The sequence below is a fragment of the Salvelinus namaycush genome, unplaced genomic scaffold (assembly GCF_016432855.1).
Source record: "Salvelinus namaycush isolate Seneca unplaced genomic scaffold, SaNama_1.0 Scaffold7, whole genome shotgun sequence".
Taxonomy (NCBI): domain Eukaryota; kingdom Metazoa; phylum Chordata; class Actinopteri; order Salmoniformes; family Salmonidae; genus Salvelinus; species Salvelinus namaycush.
The window spans coordinates 409,756-434,863 of NW_024061419.1; the positions used below are offsets into that span (position 1 = coordinate 409,756).

Below are 25,108 nucleotides of genomic sequence, written 5' to 3' on the forward strand. Positions count from 1 at the left end.
ACTGTTGGCTAGCCAGCTAGGCAACTTTACATACTGTTGGCTAGCTATCTAGGCAACTTTACATACTGTTGGCTAGCTATCTAGGCAACTTTACATACTGTTGGCTAGCTATCTAGGCAACTTTACATACTGTTGGCTAGCCAGCTATCTAGGCAACTTTACATACTGTTGGCTAGCCAGCTATCTAGGCAACTTTACATACTGTTGGCTAGCCAGCTATCTAGGCACCTTTACATACTGTTGGCTAGCCAGCTATCTAGGCACCTTTACATACTGTTGGCTAGCTAGCTGTCTAGGCACCTTTACATACTGTTGGCAAGCTAGCTATCTAGGCAACTTTACATACTGTTGGCTAGCTAGCTATCTAGGCAACTTTACATACTGTTGGCTAGCCAGCTATCTAGGCACCTTTACATACTGTTGGCTAGCTAGCTATCTAGGCACCTTTACATACTGTTGGCTAGCTAGCTATCTAGGCACCTTTACATACTGTTGGCTAGCTAGCTATCTAGGCACCTTTACATACTGTTGGCTAGCTAGCTATCTAGGCAATTTTACATACTGTTGGCTAGCTAGCTATCTAGGCACCTTTACATACTGTTGGCTAGCCAGCTATCTAGGCACCTTTACATACTGTTGGCTAGCTAGCTAGGCAACTTTACATACTGTTGGCTAGCCATCTAGGCAACTTTACATACTGTTGGCTAGCTAGCTATCTAGGCAACTTTACATACTGTTGGCTAGCTATCTAGGCAACTTTACATACTGTTGGCTAGCTATCTAGGCACCTTTACATACTGTTGGCTAGCTAGTTATCTAGGCACCTTTACATACTGTTGGCTAGCTAGCTATCTACGCACCTTTACATACTGTTGGCTAGCTAGCTATCTAGGCAACTTTACATACTGTTGGCTAGCTAGCTATCTAGGCACCTTTACATACTGTTGGCTAGCTAGCTATCTAGGCAACTTTACATACTGTTGGCTAGCTAGTTATCTAGGCACCTTTACATACTGTTGGCTAGCCAGCTATCTAGGCACCTTTACATACTGTTGGCTAGCTAGCTAGGCAACTTTACATACTGTTGGTTAGCCAGCTAGGCAACTTTACATACTGTTGGCTAGCTAGCTATCTAGGCAACTTTACATACTGTTGGCTAGCTAGCTATCTAGGCAACTTTACATACTGTTGGCTAGCTATCTAGGCACCTTTACATACTGTTGGCTTGCTAGCTATCTAGGCAACTTTACATACTGTTGGCTAGCTAGCTATCTAGGCAACTTTACACACTGTTGCCTAGCTAGCTATCTATGCAACTTTACACACTGTTGCCTAGCTAGCTATCTAGGCAACTTTACATACTGTTGGCTAGCTAGCTATCTAGGCACCTTTACATACTGTTGGCTAGCTAGTTATCTAGGCACCTTTACATACTGTTGGCTAGCTAGCTATCTACGCACCTTTACATACTGTTGGCTAGCTAGCTATCTAGGCACCTTTACATACTGTTGGCTAGCTAGCTATCTAGGCAACTTTGCATACTGTTGGCTAGCTAGCTATCTAGGCACCTTTACATACTGTTGGCTAGGTAGCTATCTAGGCACCTTTACATACTGTTGGCTAGCCAGCTAGGCAACTTTACATACTGTTGGCTAGCTATCTAGGCAACTTTACATACTGTTGGCTAGCTATCTAGGCAACTTTACATACTGTTGGCTAGCCAGCTATCTAGGCAACTTTACATACTGTTGGCTAGCCAGCTATCTAGGCACCTTTACATACTGTTGGCTAGCCAGCTATCTAGGCACCTTTACATACTGTTGGCTAGCTAGCTGTCTAGGCACCTTTACATACTGTTGGCAAGCTAGCTATCTAGGCAACTTTACATACTGTTGGCTAGCTAGCTATCTAGGCAACTTTACATACTGTTGGCTAGCCAGCTATCTAGGCACCTTTACATACTGTTGGCTAGCTAGCTATCTAGGCACCTTTACATACTGTTGGCTAGCTAGCTATCTAGGCACCTTTACATACTGTTGGCTAGCTAGCTATCTAGGCACCTTTACATACTGTTGGCTAGCTAGCTATCTAGGCAATTTTACATACTGTTGGCTAGCTAGCTATCTAGGCACCTTTACATACTGTTGGCTAGCCAGCTATCTAGGCACCTTTACATACTGTTGGCTAGCTAGCTAGGCAACTTTACATACTGTTGGCTAGCCAGCTAGGCAACTTTACATACTGTTGGCTAGCTAGCTATCTAGGCTACTTTACATACTGTTTGCTAGCTAGCTAGGCAACTTTACATACTGTTGGCTAGCTATCTAGGCAACTTTACATACTGTTGGCTAGCTAGTTATCTAGGCACCTTTACATACTGTTGGCTAGCCAGCTATCTAGGCACCTTTACATACTGTTGGCTAGCTAGCTAGGCAACTTTACATACTGTTTACTCTAGCCAGCTAGGCAACTTTACATACTGTTGGCTAGCTAGCTAGGCAACTTTACATACTGTTGGCTAGCTATCTAGGCAACTTTACATACTGTTGGCTAGCTATCTAGGCAACTTTACATACTGTTGGCTAGCCAGCTATCTAGGCAACTTTACATACTGTTGGCTAGCCAGCTATCTAGGCAACTTTACATACTGTTGGCTAGCTAGCTATCTAGGCAACTTTACATACTGTTGGCTAGCCAGCTATCTAGGCACCTTTACATACTGTTGGCTAGCCAGCTATCTAGGCACCTTTACATACTGTTGGCTAGCTAGCTGTCTAGGCACCTTTACATACTGTTGGCAAGCTAGCTATCTAGGCAACTTTACATACTGTTGGCTAGCTAGCTATCTAGGCAACTTTACATACTGTTGGCTAGCCAGCTATCTAGGCACCTTTACATACTGTTGGCTAGCTAGCTATCTAGGCAACTTTACATACTGTTGGCTAGCTAGCTATCTAGGCACCTATACATACTGTTGGCTAGCTAGCTATCTAGGCAACTTTACACACTGTTGGCTAGCTAGCTATCTATGCAACTTTACACACTGTTGGCTAGCTAGCTATCTAGGCACCTTTACATACTGTTGGCTAGCTAGCTATCTAGGCACCTTTACATACTGTTGGCTAGCCAGCTATCTAGGCACCTTTACATACTGTTGGCTAGCCAGCTATCTAGGCACCTTTACATACTGTTGGCTAGCTAGCTGTCTAGGCACCTTTACATACTGTTGGCTAGGTAGCTATCTAGGCAACTTTACATACTGTTGGCTAGCTAGCTATCTAGGCAACTTTACATACTGTTGGCTAGCCAGCTATCTAGGCACCTTTACATACTGTTGGCTAGCTAGCTATCTAGGCAACTTTACATACTGTTGGCTAGCTAGCTATCTAGGCACCTATACATACTGTTGGCTAGCTAGCTATCTATGCAACTTTACACACTGTTGCCTAGCTAGCTATCTATGCAACTTTACACACTGTTGCCTAGCTAGCTATCTAGGCAACTTTACATACTGTTGGCTAGCTAGCTATCTAGGCACCTTTACATACTGTTGGCTAGCTAGTTATCTAGGCACCTTTACATACTGTTGGCTAGCTAGCTATCTAGGCACCTTTACATACTGTTGGCTAGCTAGCTATCTAGGCACCTTTACATACTGTTGGCTAGCTAGCTATCTAGGCAACTTTGCATACTGTTGGCTAGCTAGCTATCTAGGCACCTTTACATACTGTTGGCTAGCTAGCTATCTAGGCACCTTTACATACTGTTGGCTAGCCAGCTATCTAGGCACCTTTACATACTGTTGGCTAGCTAGCCATCTAGGCACCTTTACATACTGTTGGCTAGCCAGCTATCTAGGCACCTTTACATACTGTTGGCTAGCTAGCTAGGCAACTTTACATACTGTTGGCTAGCCATCTAGGCAACTTTACATACTGTTGGCTAGCTATCTAGGCAACTTTACATACTGTTGGCTAGCTATCTAGGCAACTTTACATACTGTTGGCTAGCCAGCTATCTAGGCAACTTTACATACTGTTGGCTAGCCAGCTATCTAGGCAACTTTACATACTGTTGGCTAGCTAGCTATCTAGGCAACTTTACATACTGTTGGCTAGCCAGCTATCTAGGCACCTTTACATACTGTTGGCTAGCCAGCTATCTAGGCACCTTTACATACTGTTGGCTAGCTAGCTGTCTAGGCACCTTTACATACTGTTGGCAAGCTAGCTATCTAGGCAACTTTACATACTGTTGGCTAGCTAGCTATCTAGGCAACTTTACATACTGTTGGCTAGCCAGCTATCTAGGCACCTTTACATACTGTTGGCTAGCTAGCTATCTAGGCAACTTTACATACTGTTGGCTAGCTAGCTATCTAGGCACCTATACATACTGTTGGCTAGCTAGCTATCTATGCAACTTTACACACTGTTGCCTAGCTAGCTATCTAGGCAACTTTACATACTGTTGGCTAGCTAGCTATCTATGCAACTTTACACACTGTTGGCTAGCTAGCTATCTAGGCACCTTTACATACTGTTGGCTAGCTAGCTATCTAGGCACCTTTACATACTGTTGGCTAGCCAGCTATCTAGGCACCTTTACATACTGTTGGCTAGCCAGCTATCTAGGCACCTTTACATACTGTTGGCTAGCTAGCTGTCTAGGCACCTTTACATACTGTTGGCTAGGTAGCTATCTAGGCAACTTTACATACTGTTGGCTAGCTAGCTATCTAGGCAACTTTACATACTGTTGGCTAGCCAGCTATCTAGGCACCTTTACATACTGTTGGCTAGCTAGCTATCTAGGCAACTTTACATACTGTTGGCTAGCTAGCTATCTAGGCACCTATACATACTGTTGGCTAGCTAGCTATCTATGCAACTTTACACACTGTTGCCTAGCTAGCTATCTAGGCAACTTTACATACTGTTGGCTAGCTAGCTATCTAGGCACCTTTACATACTGTTGGCTAGCTAGTTATCTAGGCACCTTTACATACTGTTGGCTAGCTAGCTATCTACGCACCTTTACATACTGTTGGCTAGCTAGCTATCTAGGCACCTTTACATACTGTTGGCTAGCTAGCTATCTAGGCAACTTTGCATACTGTTGGCTAGCTAGCTATCTAGGCACCTTTACATACTGTTGGCTAGGTAGCTATCTAGGCACCTTTACATACTGTTGGCTAGCCAGCTATCTAGGCACCTTTACATACTGTTGGCTAGCTAGCCATCTAGGCACCTTTACATACTGTTGGCTAGCCAGCTATCTAGGCACCTTTACATACTGTTGGCTAGCTAGCTAGGCAACTTTACATACTGTTGGCTAGCCATCTAGGCAACTTTACATACTGTTGGCTAGCTAGCTATCTAGGCAACTTTACATACTGTTGGCTAGCTATCTAGGCAACTTTACATACTGTTGGCTAGCTATCTAGGCACCTTTACATACTGTTGGCTAGCTAATTATCTAGGCACCTTTACATACTGTTGGCTAGCTAGCTATCTACGCACCTTTACATACTGTTGGCTAGCTATCTATCTAGGCAACTTTACATACTGTTGGCTAGCTAGCTATCTAGGCACCTTTACATACTGTTGGCTAGCTAGCTATCTAGGCAACTTTACATACTGTTGGCTAGCTAGTTATCTAGGCACCTTTACATACTGTTGGCTAGCCAGCTATCTAGGCACCTTTACATACTGTTGGCTAGCTAGCTAGGCAACTTTACATACTGTTGGTTAGCCAGCTAGGCAACTTTACATACTGTTGGCTAGCTAGCTATCTAGGCAACTTTACATACTGTTGGCTAGCTAGCTATCTAGGCAACTTTACATACTGTTGGCTAGCTATCTAGGCACCTTTACATACTGTTGGCTTGCTAGCTATCTAGGCAACTTTACATACTGTTGGCTAGCTAGCTAGGCAACTTTACATACTGTTGGCTAGCTATCTAGGCACCTTTACATACTGTTGGCTAGCTAGCTATCGAGGCAACTTTACATACTGTTGGCTAGCTAGCTGTCTAGGCACCTTTACATACTGTTGGCTAGCTAGCTATCTAGGCAACTTAACATACTGTTGGCTAGCCAGCTATCTAGGCAACTTTACATACTGTTGGCTAGCTAGCTATCTAGGCAACTTTACATACTGTTGGCTAGCCAGCTATCTAGGCACCTTTACATACTGTTGGCTAGCTAGCTAGGCAACTTTACATACTGTTGGCTAGCTATCTAGGCACCTTTACATACTGTTGGCTAGCTAGCTATCTAGGCAACTTTACATACTGTTGGCTAGCTAGCTGTCTAGGCACCTTTACATACTGTTGGCTAGCTAGCTATCTAGGCAACTTAACATACTGTTGGCTAGCCAGCTATCTAGGCAACTTTACATACTGTTGGCTAGCCAGCTATCTAGGCAACTTTACATACTGTTGGCTAGCTAGCTATCTAGGCAACTTTACATACTGTTGGCTAGCCAGCTATCTAGGCACCTTTACATACTGTTGGCTAGCTAGCTATCTAGGCAACTTTACATACTGTTGGCTAGCTAGCTATCTAGGCACCTTTACATACTGTATGCATACAAGCTTCAGGTGGTATTTATGTATTCATTTGTGACGCTTTCCTTGATTTGATCCTGTTATTGTCACACATGCACATATGTGTGCCCATCCATCTATCAATCCAATGTTATTATGATTTGTTATCAGGTATATTATATTTTAGTAATCCACAATGACCTGGTGATGTAACAGTCTAATAATTACATTGTCTTCCATATTCCTACAGATACCTTGTAACTGGAGATTCCTTCAAAATGATTGCCTACAGTTAGCGTGTAGGGCACTGCAAGGTTGGCTGACCAGGGTCATCTGGGACTGCCTCCTGGAGGATTTCAGGTGTGTGCAGGCGACCTGTGTCCTGCAAATCTTCATTAGGATGGACACAAGGAGGGGATCTGTAGCTCGCCGCCGTGTGCCAGAGGAGAAGTCTGCTGCTCTGCAGAATGTTTCAATGATGGGGTTCAACAACCCACCAAGAGAGGCAATCTGTGTGCGGGAGAGCTTCACCTCCTACTTCTTCGAACAGGGTGCTGTAACACCACAGACGACACTAAACCAAAGGCTCTTTTAAGAGTAATTGACAATAAGAGTATTCTTCCATTTACTTATAAAAATATATATTTCACCTTTATTTAACTAGGTAGGCCAGGTGAGAACAAGCAGTGCGACAAAAACAACAGCACAGAGTTACACATGGGATAAACAAACATACAGTCAGTAACACAAAGGAAAATCTATGTACAGTGTGTGCAAATGTAGTAAGATTAGGGAGGTCAGGCAATAAATAGGCCATAGTGGCAAAAATAATTACAATTTGGCATTAACACTGGGGTGATAGATGTGCAGATGATGATGTGCAAGTAGAGATACTGGGGTGCAAAAGAGAAGAAAAAAAATAACAATATGGGGCAAGAGGATAAGTAACAATATGGGGATGAGGTAGTTGGGTGTGCTATTTACAGATTGGCTGTGTACAGGTACAGTGATCGGTAAGCTGCTCTGACATTAGCAGCAAAGAACTGTAAGGAAAGGTGGCCAAAGCAGGTGTTGGCTTTGGGGAATGACAAGTGAAATATACCTGCTGGAGCATGTGCTACGGGTGGGTGTTGCTATGGTGACCAGTGAGCTGAGATAAGGCGGGGCTTTACCTAGCAAAGACTTATAGACGACCTGGAGTCAGTGACTATGGCAACAAATATGTACGAGGGTATGTTAGGCAGCATGAGTGAATGAGGCTTTGTTGCGAAATAGGAAGCCGATTCTAGATTTAATTTTGGATTGGAGATGTTTGATGTGAGTCTGGAAGGAGAGTTTACAGTCTAACCAGACACCTAGGTATTTGTAGTTGTCCACATATTCTAAGTCAGAACCGTTCAGAGTAGTGATGCTAGTCGGGCGGGAGGGTGCGGGCAGCAATCGGTTGAAGAGCATGCACTTAGTTTTACTAGCATTTTTAAGAGCAGTTGGAGGCCACGGAAGAAGTGTTGTATGGCATTGAAGCTCGTTTGGAGGTTTGTTAACACAGTGTCCAAAGAAGGGCCAGATGTATACAGAATTGTGTCGTCTGCATATAGGTGGATCATAGAATCACCAGCAGCAAGAGCGACATCATTGATATACACAGAGTAAAGAGTTGGCCCGAGAATTGAACCCTGTGGCACCACATAGAGACTGCCAGAGGATCGAACAACAGGCCCTCCAATTTGGCACACTGAACTCTATCTGAGAAGTAGTTGGTGAACCAGGCGAGGCAGTCATTTGAGAATCCAAGGCTACGACTTGCATCCTTGGCACAAAAGTTATATTATATTCTACTCAATCCATAGGCTTCATTAATGTAATTCAGACTGTTTTGAAGATGATACAACTGGCTATGATAGCTGAGGTTCATAGCTAGGTTCTGAACTAATATGTATACCAAACTTTGGGTCCATTCACAGATCGGCTAGATAGCTAGCAACACATCCAGAGGCATACATGTATTTTTATCCTCCACTGAAGTCGGAAGTTTACATACACTTAGGTTGGAGTCATTAAAACTCGATTTTCAACCACTCCACACATTTTTCCACACATAATTTTTCCAACAATTGTTCACAGACAGATTATTTAACTTATAATTCACTGTATCACAATTCCAGTGGGTCAGAAGTTTACATACACTAAGTTGACTGTGCCTTTAAACAGCTTAGAAAATGATGTCATGGCTTTAGAAGCTTCTGATAGGATTATTTACATAATTTGAGTCAATTGGAGGTGTACCTGTGGATGTATTTCAAGGCCTACCTTCAAACTCAGTGCCTCTTTGCATGAAATCATTGGAAAATCAAAAATAATCCGCCATGAACTCAGATTTTTTTTTTTTTACCTTCACAAGTCTGGTTCATCCTTGGGAGCAATTTCTAAATGCCTGAAGGTACCACGTTCATCTGTACAAACAATAGTACGCAAGTATAAACACCATAGGACCACGCAGCCGTCATACCGCTCAGGAAGGAGACACATTCTGTCTCCTAGAGATGAAACGTACTTTGGTGCGAAAAGTGCAAATCAATCCCAGAACAACAGCAAAGGACCTTGTGAATATGCTGGAGGAAACAGGTACAAAAGTATCTATAGTAAAACGAGTCCTATATCGACATAACCTGGAAGGCCACTCAGCAAGGAAGAAGCCACTGCTCCAAAACACCATAAAAAAGCCAGACTACGGTTTGCAACTGCACATGGGGACAAAGATCGTACTTTTTGGAGAAATGTCCTCTGGGCTCATGAAACAACAGTAGAACTATTTGGCCATAATGACCATCGTTATGTTTGGAGGAAAAAGGGGGAGGCTTGCAAGTCGAAGAACACCATCCCAACCGTGAAGCACGGGGGTGGCAGCATCATGTTGTGGGGGTGCTTTCTGCAGGAGGGACTGGTGCACTTCACAAAATAGATGGCATCTTGAGGGAGGAAAATTATGTGGATATATTGAAGCAACATTTCAAGACATCAGACAGGAAGTTAAAGCTTGGTCGCAAATGGGTCTTCCAAATGGACAATGACCCCAAGCATACTTCCAAAGTTGTGGCAAAATGGCTTAAGGACAACAAAGTCAGGGTATTGGAGTGGCCATCACAAAGCCCTGACCTCAATCCTATAGAACATTTGTGGGCAGAACTGAAAACGCGTGTGCGAGCGAGGAGGCCTACAAACCTGACTCAGTTACACCAGCTCTGTCAGGAGGAATGGGCCAAAATTCACCCAACATTTTGTGGGAAGCTTGTGGAAGGCTACCTGAAATGTTTGACCCAAGTTAAACAATTTAAAGGCAATGCTACCAAATACTAATTGAGTGTATGCAGACTTCTGACCCACTGGGAATGTGATGAAAGAAATAAATGCTGAAATAAATCATTCTCTCTACTATTATTCTGACGTTTCACATTATTAAAATAAAGGGGTTATCCTAACTGACCTAAAACAGGGGATTTTTACTAGGATTAAATGTCAGGAATTGTGAAAAACTGAGTTTAAATGTATTTGGCTGAGGTGTATGTAAACGTACGACTTCAACGGTATACACTTATTATACCAAACATTTGGAACACCTTCCTAATATGGATTTGGACCCTCCCCTTTTCCCCTCAGAACAGCCTCAATTCGTCGGGGAATGAACTCTAAATAGTGTCGAAGCGTTCCACAGGGATGCTGGCCCATGTCGACTCCAGTGCTTCCCACAATTGTGTCAAGTTGGCTGGATGTCCTTTGGGTGCAGTGGAGGCTCCTCAGAGGAGGAAGGGGAGCACAATCCTCCTGAGTGATTTTCAGAAAACTGGAAACTGTTGAGCTGAAAAAAACTTTTGAGCTGAAAAACCCAGCAGCGTGGGACCTGGCACCTACTACAATACCCCTTTCAAAGACACTTAAATATTTTGTCTTCCCCATTCACTCTCTGAATGGCACACATACACAATCCATGCCCCATTTGTCTCCAGGCTTAAAAATCCATATTTAACCTGTCTCCTCCCCTTCATCTACACTGTTTTGAAGTAGATTTAACTAGTGACATCAGTAAGGGATCATAGCTTTAGCCTGGATTCACCTGGTCAGTTTATGTCATGGAAGGAGCAGGTGTTCTTAATGTTTTGTATACTCAGTGTATAGCACTACAGATAATCAAGTGCTATTTGCATGTGATGCATTTGCTCTGTTGTTTACAGGATGATTTGTATTTTATAGAGCGTGGCTTTAAGGGAATAGTACCGTCACATATAGATAAAAACGACTAACTTCCGTTAACGGAATCGATATGACAACAGCCAGTGAAAGTGGAGGGCGCCAAATTCAAACAACAGAAATCTCATAATTAAAATTCCTCAAGTATTTCACACCATTTTAAAGATCCACTTCTTGTTAATCCCACCACACTTTACAGCGAAAGCACTACAAACGATTATGTTAGGTCACCGCAAAATCACAGAAAACAAAGCCATTTTTCCAGCCAAAGACAGGAGTCACAAAAAGCAGAAATAGAGATAAAATTAATCACTAACCTTTGATGATCTTCATCAGATGACACTCATAGGACTTCATGTTACACAATACATATATATTTTGTTCGATAAAGTTCATATTTATATCCAAAAACCTCAGTTTACATTGGCGCCATGTTCAGAAATGCCTCCAAAATATCCGGAGAAATTGCAGAGAGCCACATCAAATAACAGAAATACTCATCATAAACTTTGATGAAAGATACATGTTTTACATAGAATTAAAGATAAACTTGTTCTTAATGCAACCGCTGTGTCAGATATCAAAAAAGCTTTACGGCAAAACACAATATTCAATAATCTGAGAACCGCGTTCAGCCACAAAAGGAAGCCATACAGTTACCTGCCAAATTGTGGAGTCAACAAAAGTCATAAATAGCATTATAAATCTTCACTTACCTTTGCTGATCTTCGTCGGAATGCACTCCCAGGACTCCCACTTCCACAAGAAATGTTCGTTTTGTTCGGTAATGTCCATCATTTATGTCCAAATAGCTACTTTTGTTAGCGTGTTTGGCAAACAAATCCAAAGTCACGAAGCGCGTTCACTAAAAGCAGACGAAATGTCAAAAAGTTCCATAACAGTCAGTAGAAACATGTCAAACGATGTGTTGAATCAATCTTTAGGATGTTTTTAACATAAATCTTCAATAATGTTCCAACCGGAGAATTCCATTGTCTTCAGAAGTGCGATGGAACAGAGCTCCCTCTCATGTGAACGCGCATGGTCAGAGCATGGTCAGCTCATGGCAGACCTTACTCATTCCCCTCTCCTTCGGCCCCACATCACAGTAGAAGCATCAGACAAGGTTCTTTAGACTGTTGACATCTAGTGGAAGCCGTAGGAAGTACAACCTGACCCATATTCCACTGTGTATTCGATAGGCGATGAGTTGAAAACCTACAAACCTCAGATTTCCCTCTTCCTGGTTGGATTTTTTTCTCAGGTTTTTGCCTGCCATATGAGTTCTGTTATACTCACAGACATAATTCAAACAGTTTTAGAAACTTCAGAGTGTTTTCTATGCAATACTAATAATAATATGCATATATTAGCAACTGGGACTGAGGAGCAGGCAGTTTACTCTGGGCCCCTCTGGACACCTTTTCATCCAAGCTACTCAATACTGCCCCTGCAGCCATAAGAAGTTTTAACAGTGAAAATGTGTTTTAATACACTACCTATTCATATAAGTATTTATTCATCATCTACATATTCATATTAAGCTTGTATGTCTGTGTACAGGAAAGTATAAAATCAAATTTAAACTTTATTTGTCACATGCGCCGAATACAACCTTACAAGCCCCCAACCAACAGTGCAGGTCAAGAAGAGTTAAGAAAACAAATCTACCAAATAGACTAAAGCAAAAAATATTAAATAGAAATAACACAATAAGAATAATTACGCATAGATAATAAACATTGAGTAGCCGCAGTGTACAAGTAAATGTAAATAGTCCAGTGGCGATTGTATTAATTGTTCAGCAGTCTTATGGCTTGGGAGTAGAAGCTGTTGAGGAACCTTTTGGTCCTAGACTTGGCGCTCCAGTACCACTTGCCGTGCGGTAGCAGAGAAAACTGTCTATAACTTGAGTGACCAGAGTCTCTGACAATTTTACTGGCTTTCCTCTGACACCGATCCTGGATGGCAGGAAGCTTGGCCCCAGTGATGTACTGGGCTGTTTGCACTACCCTCTGTAGCGCCTTATCCACTACTAATAATAATATGCATATATTAGCAACTGGGACTGAGGAGCAGGCCAAGCTAATACAAAAAAGGTTTTGTAGTGCCCTCTTCAAGACTGTCTTGGTATGTTTGGACCATGATAGTTCGTTGGTGATGTGGACACCAAGGATCTTGAAACTCTCTACCCGCTCCACTACAGCCCCGTTGATGTTAATGGGGGCCTGTTCAGGCCCGTCTTTTCCTGTAGTCCACGATCAGCTCCTTTGTCTTGCTCACATTGAGGGAGAGGTAGTTGTCCTGGCACCACACTGCCAGTTCTCTGACCTACCTGTAAACCGTCTCATCGTTGTCGGTGATCAGGCCTACCACTGTTGTGTTGTCAGCAAACTTATTATTTGTAAGACGTAAGAGAAAATATAGCAGCTAATTGTTAAATTATTATGACGTTCTTTCCAATACAAAAAGTGTAGTAACTATTGTTTCCAAACTGCGTTACCTACTCCAGCCAACAGACGGCGATGTGCGTCTTTCAGGTGATGCTTCTTGTGTGACGTATAATGGACGGGACGCTTCTTCAGGAACAACAACGCAGCTACACTTACAACCACCTCGGTAGCTTGCTAGCCAAAATAAAAATGAAAGATTGAGGTTTTAGACTATGTTAATGTTCATTAGCTAATCTCAGTGTTTAAAACACATTTCTGTTGGCGTATCAACTGGTTAACTTGAACCTAATTTGCTTGTTCAATTTGCAAACTTGTTAAAGATTGATACTGAGCCTAGAACTAGGCTAGTCGCTAATGCTAGCTAACATCCCTGACCATGAGCTCACTAAACTACTATTCCCCTGCCAAAGAAGAGGATGCCTGCTGTACGGAGAAAGAGGCTCTGGCGCTGAACATTGCCGTGAAAGAAGAAGAAGAGGAGGATATTACAGTGAAAGAAGAGAAAGAACCTTTCAGAATGAAAAAAGAGGAAGGAGAGGCTGTTATAGTGAAGGAAGAAGAGGCTGTTATAGTGAAGGAAGAAGAGGCTGTTATAGTGAAGAAGAGGCTGTTATAGTGAAAGAAGAGAAAGCACCGTTTAGAGAGAAAGAGGATGCTATCTCAATAAAGGTGAAGGAGGAAGACGTTTTGGGAGTGAAAGAGGAGGAGACAGAAGATCCGATTAACACCAGTGAGTACTGACTTAAAAACAGGGGCACAAACTATGCAGTTGTTGAACTAATGTGGGTTTTTTAAAGGGGCATTCTACTGAAGTTCTATACTTGAATATGTTGTTCAGTACTGTAGGAATTGTTAAAGGGTCAATCTGCCATTGGTACATATATTTTTGGGACTTTTAAATTAGATATATTGAACTCTCCATGTGGTCTGTATTAAAGTTCCCCTCATCTAATACAACAGGCTTTTAAAATTCAATATTGGAGCATAATTTTCTACTTAAAATATCAAAGGGACACAAAATGCACTCATTTCACTGAACAACCCTTTAACGTTTGCGTTTTAGGCCCAGTTTAGAGAGATTAATGACTCTTGTAAGACCCTATGATTTTAATAGACAGTCGTAAGTTTACCATCTGTTTGATGTTCTCGTTCACACAGGAGAGAGACATGACTATTGTGGATCCTCTGGGGAGCCTCAACAACATCCTGATGCTGACGAGGCAGAGAAGAGTCTCTCCAGATCAGAACACCAGATGGTACAGCTTAAATCAGACAGGCCAAGGCAAACTTTTTTATTAACATAATTGGTGAAGCAAAGGGAAATTCTAAACTGATCTGGGAGAATCTAAAAAAGTTAACAGGGAAAGACCATAGTAACACTGCAAAAAGACTAGAAATCATGGTGAATAACAATCTAACACAGGATGCAGTCGAAATAGCAATAGCCTTCAATTCCTACTTTATTGACTCTGTCAGGGTACTGACACAGAACCCCTCCACTGGTTTCTTGGGCAAAGTGCTAGTGAATGACGCTCAACCTGTCTTCATCATAAGGGAGGTTTCTGAGTCAAAGGTGGACAAGGTGATTAGCTCACTAAAGAACTCTAAAGCCAAAGATGTGTTTGGGATGGACTCTACCTTTCTTAAAAACTACAAAGAGTCACTCATTGGCCCCATTACTAAGGTCACCAACACATCTATTGGTCTCGGGGTGTTTCCAAGGGTATGGAAGTCGGCCATAATAACGACCATGTTTAAATCAGGCGACCCTGCTGACGTGAGTAACTACAGGCCCATTAGTATACTACCTGTGGTGTCAAAGGTTGTTGAAAAGTGTGTAGCAGACAAACTGATTGCCCACCTCAACAACAGCCGCTTCACATTACATTCCATGCAGTTTGGCTTCAGAGCGAAACACTCCACAGAAACGGCCAACTGCTTTCTTCTGGAAAATGTGAAGTCCAAGATGGACAAAGGGGGCGTTGTTGGGGCTGTGTTTCTGGACCTAAGGAAGGCTTTTGATACAGTTAACCATGAGATTCTCATCACAAAATTGTCCAAGTTCAACTTTTCCCCCGATGCCTTGAGATGGATGAAATCATACCTTGAAGGCAGAACTCAGTGTGTCAGAGTGAGCAATGAGCTGTCGCCCACTCTTAGCTATGATGTGGGCGTGCCCCAAGGGTCAATACTGGGGCCCCTCCTGTTCAGCCTGTACATTAATGATCTGCCTTCTGTCTGTACTGGGTCTGAAGTTCAAATGTATGCAGATGATACAGTGATATATGTGCATGCAAAGAGCAAACAACAAGCTGCACAAGAACTCACTACTGTAATGGTCCAGGTTACAAAGTGGCTCAGTGACTCGTGTTTGCATCTCAATGTGAAAAAAACTGTTTGCATGTTCTTCACAAAGAGGGCAACAGATGCTACTGAGCCAGATGTCTATGTGTCAGGGGAGAAGCTCCAGGTGGTATCTGATTTTAAGTACCTTGGCATCATACTTGATTCCAACCTCTCTTTTAAAAAGCATGTGAAAAAGGTAATTCAAATAACCAAATTCAACCTAGCTAATTTCTGATTTATACGAATTTGTTTGACTACAGAGGTAGCAAAACTGTACTTCAAATCTATGATACTCCCCCACTTAACATACTGCTTGACTAGTTGGGCCCAAGCTTGCTGTACAACAGTAAGACCTATTCAGTCTGTCTACAAACAGGCTCTCAAAGTGCTTGATAGGAAGCCCAATAGCCATCATCACTGTCACATCCTCAGAAAGCATGAGCTCCTGAGTTGGGAAAATCTTGTGCAATACACCGATGCATGTCTTGTATTCAAGATCCTAAATGGCTTGGCTCCCCCTCCACTCAGTATTTTTGTTAAACAGAAAACCCAAACATATGGCAGCAGATCCACAAGGTCTGCCATGAGAGGTGACTGTGTAGTTCCCCTAAGGAAAAGCACCTTTAGTAAATCCGCTTTTTCTGTGAGAGCTTCCCATGTCTGGAATACACTGCCATCAGACACGCATAACTGCACCACATATCACACTTTCACAAAATGCTTGAAGACATGGCTAAAGGTCAATCAGATTTGTGAACATGGTCCCTAGCTGTGTGTTGCCGCTTTCCATGTCTGTTGTCTGTAACTTGTGAGGTGTGGAAACACTTTGTTGCTTTTATGAATTTTGTCTTGCTGCTTTTTGTTCTATGTTGCTCTGTCTGTATGCTACGTCTTGCTTGTCCTATGTAGCTATGTCTGTATGCTACGTCTTGTTCTATGTTGCTATTGTCTATATTGTAATTGTTTTTAATAACCTGCCCAGGGACTGCGGTTGAAAATTAGCCGGCTGGCTAAAACCGGCACTTTTACTGAAACGTTGATTAATGTGCACTGTCCCTGTAAAAATAAACTCAAACTCATAACTCATAGTCTGGTCTAGCATACAGCTTGCGCTATCAGGGTCTGGGCTGGGTTTCTGTAAAGCACTTTATGACAACAGTGACATCAGCATCCATAATGATATGTGTCTGTGTCCCCTCTTTATGGTTACCAGGACAATGCTAGCCCTTCCTCCCTCCTGGAGTCCCCGTGTCATCCCTCTCCCGGTAGCACCTTACTGCTGGGTATGAAGAGGTTGTCTGTGCTGCTGGTGGACTGCAGGAAAACAACGGGGCTGAGTGGAACTGTGAGAGGAGGAGAAGAGAAGAAAGGATCAGATTTGACACATCAAAGTAAGTGCTGTAATTTAGTTTGAACAAATGAAATATATCTGCCCACTGGTATCTGTTTCCAATAGGGCTGTCCCTGACTAATACAAATACAGCTTTGCACACTCTTGGCATTTTCTCAACCAGCTTCACCTGGAATGCTTTTCCCACAGTCTTGAAGGAGGTCCCACATATGCTGAGCACTTGTTGGCTGCTTTTCCTTCACTCTGCGGTCCACCTCATCCCAAACCATCTCAATTGGGTTGAGGTCTGGTGATTGTGGAGGGCAGGTCATAGGATGCAGCACTCCATAACTCTCCTTGGTCAAATAGCCCTTACACAGCCTGGAGGTGTGTTTGGTCATTGTCCTCCATTGAAAAACAGATGACAACTAACAAATGATAGTCCCACTAAGCGCAAACCAGATGGGATCGTGTATCGCTGCAGAATGCTGTGGTAGCCATGCTAGTTAAGTGTGCCTTGAGTTCTAAATAAATCACAGACAGTGTCACCGGCAAAGCACCATCACACCTCCTCCATGCTTCACGGTGGGAACCACACATGCAGAGATCATCCGTTCACCTACTCTGCGTCTCACAAAGACACGACGGTTGGAACCAAAAATCTCACATTTGGACTCATCAGACCAAAGGACAGATTTCCGCCGGTCTAATGTCCATTGTTCGTGTTTCTTGGCCCCTTGTTCTTATTGGTGTCCTTTAGTCGTTGTTTCTTTTGCAGAAATTTGACCATGAAGGCCTGATTCACACAGTCTCCTCTGAACAGTTGATGTTGAGATGTGTCTGTTACTTGAACTCTGAATAATTTATTTGGGCTGCAATCTGAGGTGCAGTTAACTCTAATGAACCTATCCTCTGCAGCAGAGGTAACTCTGGGTCTTCCATTCCTGTGGCGGTCCTCATGAGAGCCAGTTTCATCATAGCGCTTGAAGTTTTGTGTGACTGCACTTGAAGAAACTTTAAAAGTTCTTGAAATTTTCGGTATTGACTGACCTTCATATCTTAAAGTAATGATGGACTGTTTTTTTCTCTTTGCTTATTTGAGCTGTTCTTGACATACTATGGACTTGGTCTTTTACCAAATAGGGCTATCTTCCCCCATAACTTGTCACAACACAACTTATTGGCTCAAACGCATAAAGAATCTGGACAAGAGGAATACCTATACCTATGTAAGAATGCTGTTCTTTGACTATAGCTCAGCATTTACCACCATAGTACCCTCAACTCATCATTAAGCTCTAGGCCCTGGGTCTGAAACCCGCCCTGTGCAACTGGGTCCTGGACTCACTGTTCACTCATGATTGCACGACCAGGCATGACTCCAACACCATCATTAAGTTTGCCGATGACACAACAGTGGTAGGCCTGATCACCGACAACGACGAGACCGCTGTCGTGTCTTTGGCTATGCCGGATTAAGTGATATGACATGCTATTCTATAAAATCCTTTGTCTGTAATTAATATTACCTGATTAAGCTAATCATGTATATGTAATTAACTGGAAAGTCGGGGCACCACGAAAGAATAGAGCTGTTATCTTCCGAATAAACTCTTAAAGACCTGGTTATCTTTTACCTCAATAGCAGTCAATCATTAATCGTCACCTTATTTCAGTCTCATCTGAACATCATTGAAATCTTTGTTATCTTCACGAACCCTGGCTAACAAGTTGAATAAGCAATACAAACTTTGGTTTAATTATTTATTTACTAAATATCTAACTAATCACACAGAATTACATATTGTCACGAGAATTTTCAATCACAATCAGTAAACTTTGACCAATCCCCGAGGTTCGTAAGACCCTGGGTTTAATAATAATTAGGCAAAGACTCAGTTTATGCAAAAGGTTAGTACAGTTTATTCACGAGAGCGCTCTGAAATCAAAAATTCTAACACAGTCTTTATAACACACACACAAACAAGTTCAAATCTTAAGCTACGCCTTGCTCAGACAGTCGGGGTTTTTCCACTACACAGATACATTGTTTAATCTGCAACATGTTTCATAATCTTCTGCCAGCCTAACAGTTTCTCCCCTCCCTGGGTGGAGACAGAATGTCCTGTAAGGAACACAGTAGTACAACTTGTCTGTCGATAGCTCCTCTTATCATTTGTTTCCCACTTGCACCCTGCTTACATACTAAAAAGGAACAAAAGGTCCTTGTTCTAATTCTGACTAAAACTACACACACCATCAGATTATAGATTTATGATTCTTATAAATTTCATACAATTATATGGTTTCAGGGTGGAATATTTTAATCATTACCATTCAGCACATAATTCCCTTATCACATATACTCAGAATGGATCATACATTGATTACTAATTATGTCCTACAAGAAAACGTTGTTGGGTCGTTGGTTGGAAAACGTCGTTGGTTGGGTTTGAATGAAAGCGCGGGAGAACTGAAGAACAAAGGGAGAAGCTATGCTATCATAAATACGGAATCTTATGCATTCTAAATAACCGCCCATTTGGAAAAAGAAAATGCAATAAATATTTACTCTGAGCTGCGCCTCAATAGGTTGGTTGTAGATGGAAGGCCGTGTTGCCCAACAGAGATCTTCCTGTCCTTGGAAGAATGTCTCTGGTCGTAAACTGGATACCTGGCAGTGTTGTTTGTTAGAAGAGATCCCTTGTCCGTCCTTTCCTAGCCCACGTTTACAGCTGCGGTTGCTAACGCAACGGCTAGTAGGTATCACTTCTTTACTGAATAAGAGTTCAAAGTTCATACCACGTTGCCATACTTTAAGCTCATGCTATATTCTGGCTGGTATGGTTGAAATTCATCTGTTCGGCGTGTCGATCATCACCTTCACATTGAATCACGATGCTAATTTCGTTAGGTTATTATCTGAATCCTTCTGACATCGGACCGTTGCCCTAATGTACCCGGAACAGCAAGTTATTCGCCCTTTTAACGCAAAGGCTGCAGGCCTCTCGTACTCGGAACAGAAAGTTATATTTTCGTAAAGGGCTTATATAGTGGAGGGAGAGAAGGGTGTGTTTCATAGTTTATAACCAATGTCTCTTCACAGGGGCGGGACACTGAGTGAGCAGAGCTCTAACCTTATGAAAACCCAATTCTCTCATTTGGAAGCTAAAATTCCATTGAATCTTTTCACAAATAGTTTCATATTTAAACATTTAAATTGCACAACAATTCCATGTGAATCTGATAACCCGACTCTCTTTGTTTAACAAAGGCTTTTCAAGAGTTCTTCAGTAAAGAGAGGAAAGGGAGAAAGGTATTTATGGGGGGTCATAAACCTTACCCACAGGCCAACGTCATGACACCGCCTATAGGGAGGAGGTCGGAGACCTGGCCGTGTGGTGCCAGGACAACAACCTCTCCCTCAACGTGATCAAAACAAAGGAGATGTTTGTGGACTACAGGAAAAGGAGGACCGAGCGCTCCCCCATTCTCATTGACGGGGCTGTAGTGCAGCAGGTTGAGAGCTTCAAGTTCCTTGGCGTCCACATCACCAACAAACTAACATGGTCCAAGCACACCAAGACAGTCGTGAAGAGGGCACAACAAAACCTATTCCCCCTCAGGAGACTGAAAAGATTTGTCATGGGTCCCCAGATCATCAAAAAGTTCTACAGCTGCACCATCGAGAGCATCCTGCAACAAGTTCAATGATTTACAGTTCATATAAGGAAATCAGTCAATGTAAATAAATTCAATAGGCCCTAATCTATGGACTTCACATGACTGGGCAGGAGCGCAGCCATCCACCCACTGGGGAGCCAGGCCCAGCCAATGAAGCTGGCCGGGTGGCTGGTCTAAGACAATGTGGAGGTCCTGGGCTGGCTTTGTTAAATGTGATCTGCGGTTGTGAGGCCAGTTGGATGTACTGCCAAATTCTCTAAAGCAACGTTTGAGGTGGCTTATGGTAGAGAAATTAACATTACATTCTCAGGTAACAGCTTTAGTGGATATTCCTGCAGTCAGCATGCCAATGTCACGCTCCCTCAAAACTTGAGAAAGCTGTGGCATTGTGTCGTGTGACAAAACTGCACATTTTAGAGTGGCCGTTTATTGTCCCCAGCACAAGGTGGACCTGTGTAATGATCATGCTTTTTAATCAGCTTCATGATATGCCACACCTGTCAGGTGGATGGATTATCTTGGCAAAAGGCTGTTAACAAATTTGTGCACAAAATTTGTGCGTATGGAAAAAGTCCAATTATGTATCTTACAAATATGAAGGTTATATATTTAGAACCACCTGCTGGATAGGAATCCATCGACGTCTGTGTCTTGAGTGTCCTAGAACTGTCTAGTTGTTTGTATTCTGACTTCTAAAACAGAATGAATAAAATAAGTAAGTAAACATATCAGTAATTACCAGGAAGCTCTACAACATAATTTGTTTTAAGTGATTAAATGTTTGAAAACTGGCCTCAGGTTGATGGCTCTGATTTGGATTAAACCTCATAGCAAGGCAGTTTTATCATGGGGAGATTTCATTCTGGTCTTGCTTTAAATAAACACTGTTTTTGGCAGGAGAAAAACAAAATTCGGAGGAACCAGAGACATCCAAACCAGCAAGCCGGCACCTTGGACAGCGTTTTACCAAGTTAGGAAGCCTGAAAAGACATGGGAGGACACACACTGGAGATAAGGCACACCATTGCGCCCAGTGTGGACATAGTTTTAACCAGTTAAGAAGCCTGAAAGCTCATGAGCGAATACACACAGGGGAGAAGCCTTACAAATGCTCAGACTGTGGGAAGACATATTACTCTTCATGGTCACTTAAAGTTCATGTAAGAACCCACACAGGGGAGAAGCCTTACCACTGCTCCCTCTGTGCAAAGAGTTTTATCCATTCAGGACATCTGAAAAAACACATGATACTGCACACAGGGGTGAAGCCTTACCAATGCTCAGACTGTGGGAAGACATATTGCTCATCAGAGTCACTTAAAATTCACGTGAGAACCCACACAGGGGAGAAGCCTTACCACTGCTCCCTCTGTGCAAAGAGTTTTATCCATTCAGGACATCTGAAAAAACACATGATACTGCACACAGGGGTGAAGCCTTACCAATGCTCAGACTGTGGGAAGACATATTGCTCATCAGAGTCACTTAAAATTCACGTGAGAACCCACACAGGGGAGAAGCCTTACCACTGCTCCCTCTGTGCAAAGAGTTTTATCCATTCAGGACATCTGAAAAAACACATGATACTGCACACAGGGGTGAATCCTTACCAATGCTCAGACTGTGGGAAGACATATTGCTCATCAGAGTCACTTAAAATTCATGTGAGAACCCACACAGGGGAGAAGCCTTACCACTGCTCCCAGTGTGCAACGAGTTTTATCCAGTTAGGACACCTGAAAGCCCATGAGCGAATACACACAGGGGAGAAGCTTTACCACTGCTCCCATTGTGGAAGGAGTTTTAACCAGTCAGGAAGCCTGAAAACTCATGAGCGAATACACACAGGGGAGAACCCTTACCACTGCTCCCACTGTGCAAAGAGTTTTATCCATTTAGGACATCTGAAAGAACACATGATACTGCACACAGGAGTGAAGCCTTACCAATGCTCAGACTGTGGGAAGACATATTGCTCATCACAGTCACTTAAACGTCATGTGAGAATCCACACAGGGGAGAAGCCTTACCACTGCTCCCAGTGTGCAAAGAGTTTTATCCAGTTAGGACACCTGAAAGCCCATGAGCGAATACACACAGGGGAGAAGCCTGCTTCCACTGTGCAAAGAATTTTACCAAATTATGAAGCCTGAAAAAACACATGAGACTGCGCACAGGGGTGAAGCCTAACCAATGCTCAGACTGTGGGAAGACATATTACTCATCACGGTCACTTAATCATCATGTGAGAATCCACACAGCAGAGAATAAATACTTCTAGTGTGTATATTGATATTTCACTTCGCATTGACTTAAAATTAATCAGAGAACATACACAGTGTTCCCATTGACTTATAATGTTGACTGATAATGTGTTTACTTGTTTATACCGTATGAAATGTAATTATACAAAGAATACTTACACATATATTATACGTTTTTATTAGAAAACATGAATTGAATATGGAGTATGTCAGTTTGAATATAAAGTAGATCAGATTCCATGTGTTTAAATGGTCCTTTTTAAACTCTGTGTGTGTTTATCTGGGTGTGTCATTCCTCCAGCACTACAGATAATACAGTGATATTTGGATGTGATGCATTTGCTCCATTGTTTACATTTGCATTGTTGGCCCACTGATGATTTAATGAAATTAAAATGTTCACAGACTCTGTGATGGAAAATGTTAATCGTATGTGACTATCCTTGTGAAACTGTCCTATTATAATCTCCTGTTCTTGGGAGTATCATCCTGTGTTGCAAACCAGCTGCACCTGCGTCCTTGTATGAATAGAGTCCCTCCCAGGAACAGGAAACTATAAAGATATGTGCTCATCACCCAATGCTTCAGGAATTCAGACTGTCTACACTGCGCTGTGTAACTCTGTTATTCTCTCTGATCTCAGAAATAAAGAATCTTGGTTTGACTTGGACTCCAGCAGATCCTTATTTTATAATATCCACCACAACTCTGCCACGGATTGCTGTTTATTATTGTCTCAATGAAGAGTTCCTCGTTCCACTTTCCTGGGGGCATTTACAAGCCTCCCACTGGTTGAATAAACGTTGTTTCCACGTACTTTCAACAAAACAAATCCATGTGATGATGATTGATCAATGTTGAAAACTGACTGGATTTGTAAAAAGCCATCAACATCAGGAATCTTTGTTTATTTTTCATACTGGCAACCTAAATCCAATGACAGATGACATTTTGTTTTTCACCCAACTGGCAACCTAAATCCTATGACATTTTGTCAAAGAAATGTAAACTAGATGTTGAACTGACGTCTGTGCCCAGTGGGCTGGTTTGAATAAGTAGCAGGTGTTGGATCAATATCCACCTTAGTAGCTAAGTTTCCATGTAGTTTGAGACAGATTTTCATGTGAATATTCAAAAATTTGCATTAAACAATATACGCATTTTCCCACCAGAAATGTTTCCATCAAACAGACTTATTGCAGATAAAAGGCTTTGCATGATAAAATACTTTTGTTGTTACATTCCCATGTACTGAATGAAAAATACAAGTTAAATTGGTTTCCATCGCATTTTCAACTCTACTGGTGGTTTAAAAAAGCTGTTGGGTTTTATAGACAACGTGAACATGGCACTGTTGCCAATAGCTACCTACATGATGACATTAATATGGATAAGAGAGATATTATTTTATTTGTCAAATGGCAGCCAATCATTGATCATCATGTCACCAGAATAAGACCCTCAAAATGTATTGGAAAGGAGCATCAAGCTCATCACATGCAGTTTCACCACCCTGTGAATTTCAGAACTTATTTAATCTGTAGCCTAATAAACTGGATGGGTTCCCAAGTCGTAGAGGGAGGACCACACAACATATCATCACGTGACTCCAAGTTAACTAACATGTGATGGTTATTATATAAACGTTTGTACATAAAGGAGTTTCCACAGCCATTTCTCACTAAAATGTTTTTACTGACACAAAAAGACCCCACCATGTCAAACGAACTAACAAATCGTCTGTGCATTTATAAAAGTGTACAGGCATATCCTGTTTCCATCAGCCCAGTCATTACTTTTGAAATGGTTGGATCAATATCCACCTTCATGATATGGATGAAGCCTGATTTGGAATATCTGAGTAGTTCTATCTGATGTCATAATACACCCCTCTGATAATCAAGTGATATTTGGAATGTCTGAGTAGTTCTATATGATGTCATAATACACCCCTCTGATAATCAAGTGATATTTGGAATGTCTGAGTAGTTCTATATGATGTCATAATACACCCCTCTGATAATCAAGTGATATTTGGAATGTCTGAGTAGTTCTATATGATGTCATAATACACCCCTCTGATAGTGATACATTTGCTCCATTGTTTCCATGTCAGTTGGTTTCCCACTCTGATGATTTATATCTGACAGAGGGGCTTTAAAGGAATATTATGGTGACATCTTAGTGTGGCTTGAAATAAATAGGATTATTAATCATAAACTCCTACAGATACAAT

At 42.1% G+C, this 25,108-nt stretch overlaps 1 protein-coding gene across 1 annotated transcript; it reads left to right on the plus strand.

Annotated features, from left to right (window-relative positions):
• Positions 1-16,954: 16,954 nt before the first annotated feature.
• Positions 16,955-23,095, plus strand: LOC120042490 (zinc finger protein 135-like; the record flags this gene model as incomplete). The annotated part of the gene is made up of 2 exons (XM_038987323.1): positions 16,955-16,985; positions 21,506-23,095. Coding segments are annotated over 2 exons (1,287 nt in total), but the record flags the coding sequence as incomplete, so codon positions are not given.
• Positions 23,096-25,108: the final 2,013 nt, after the last annotated feature.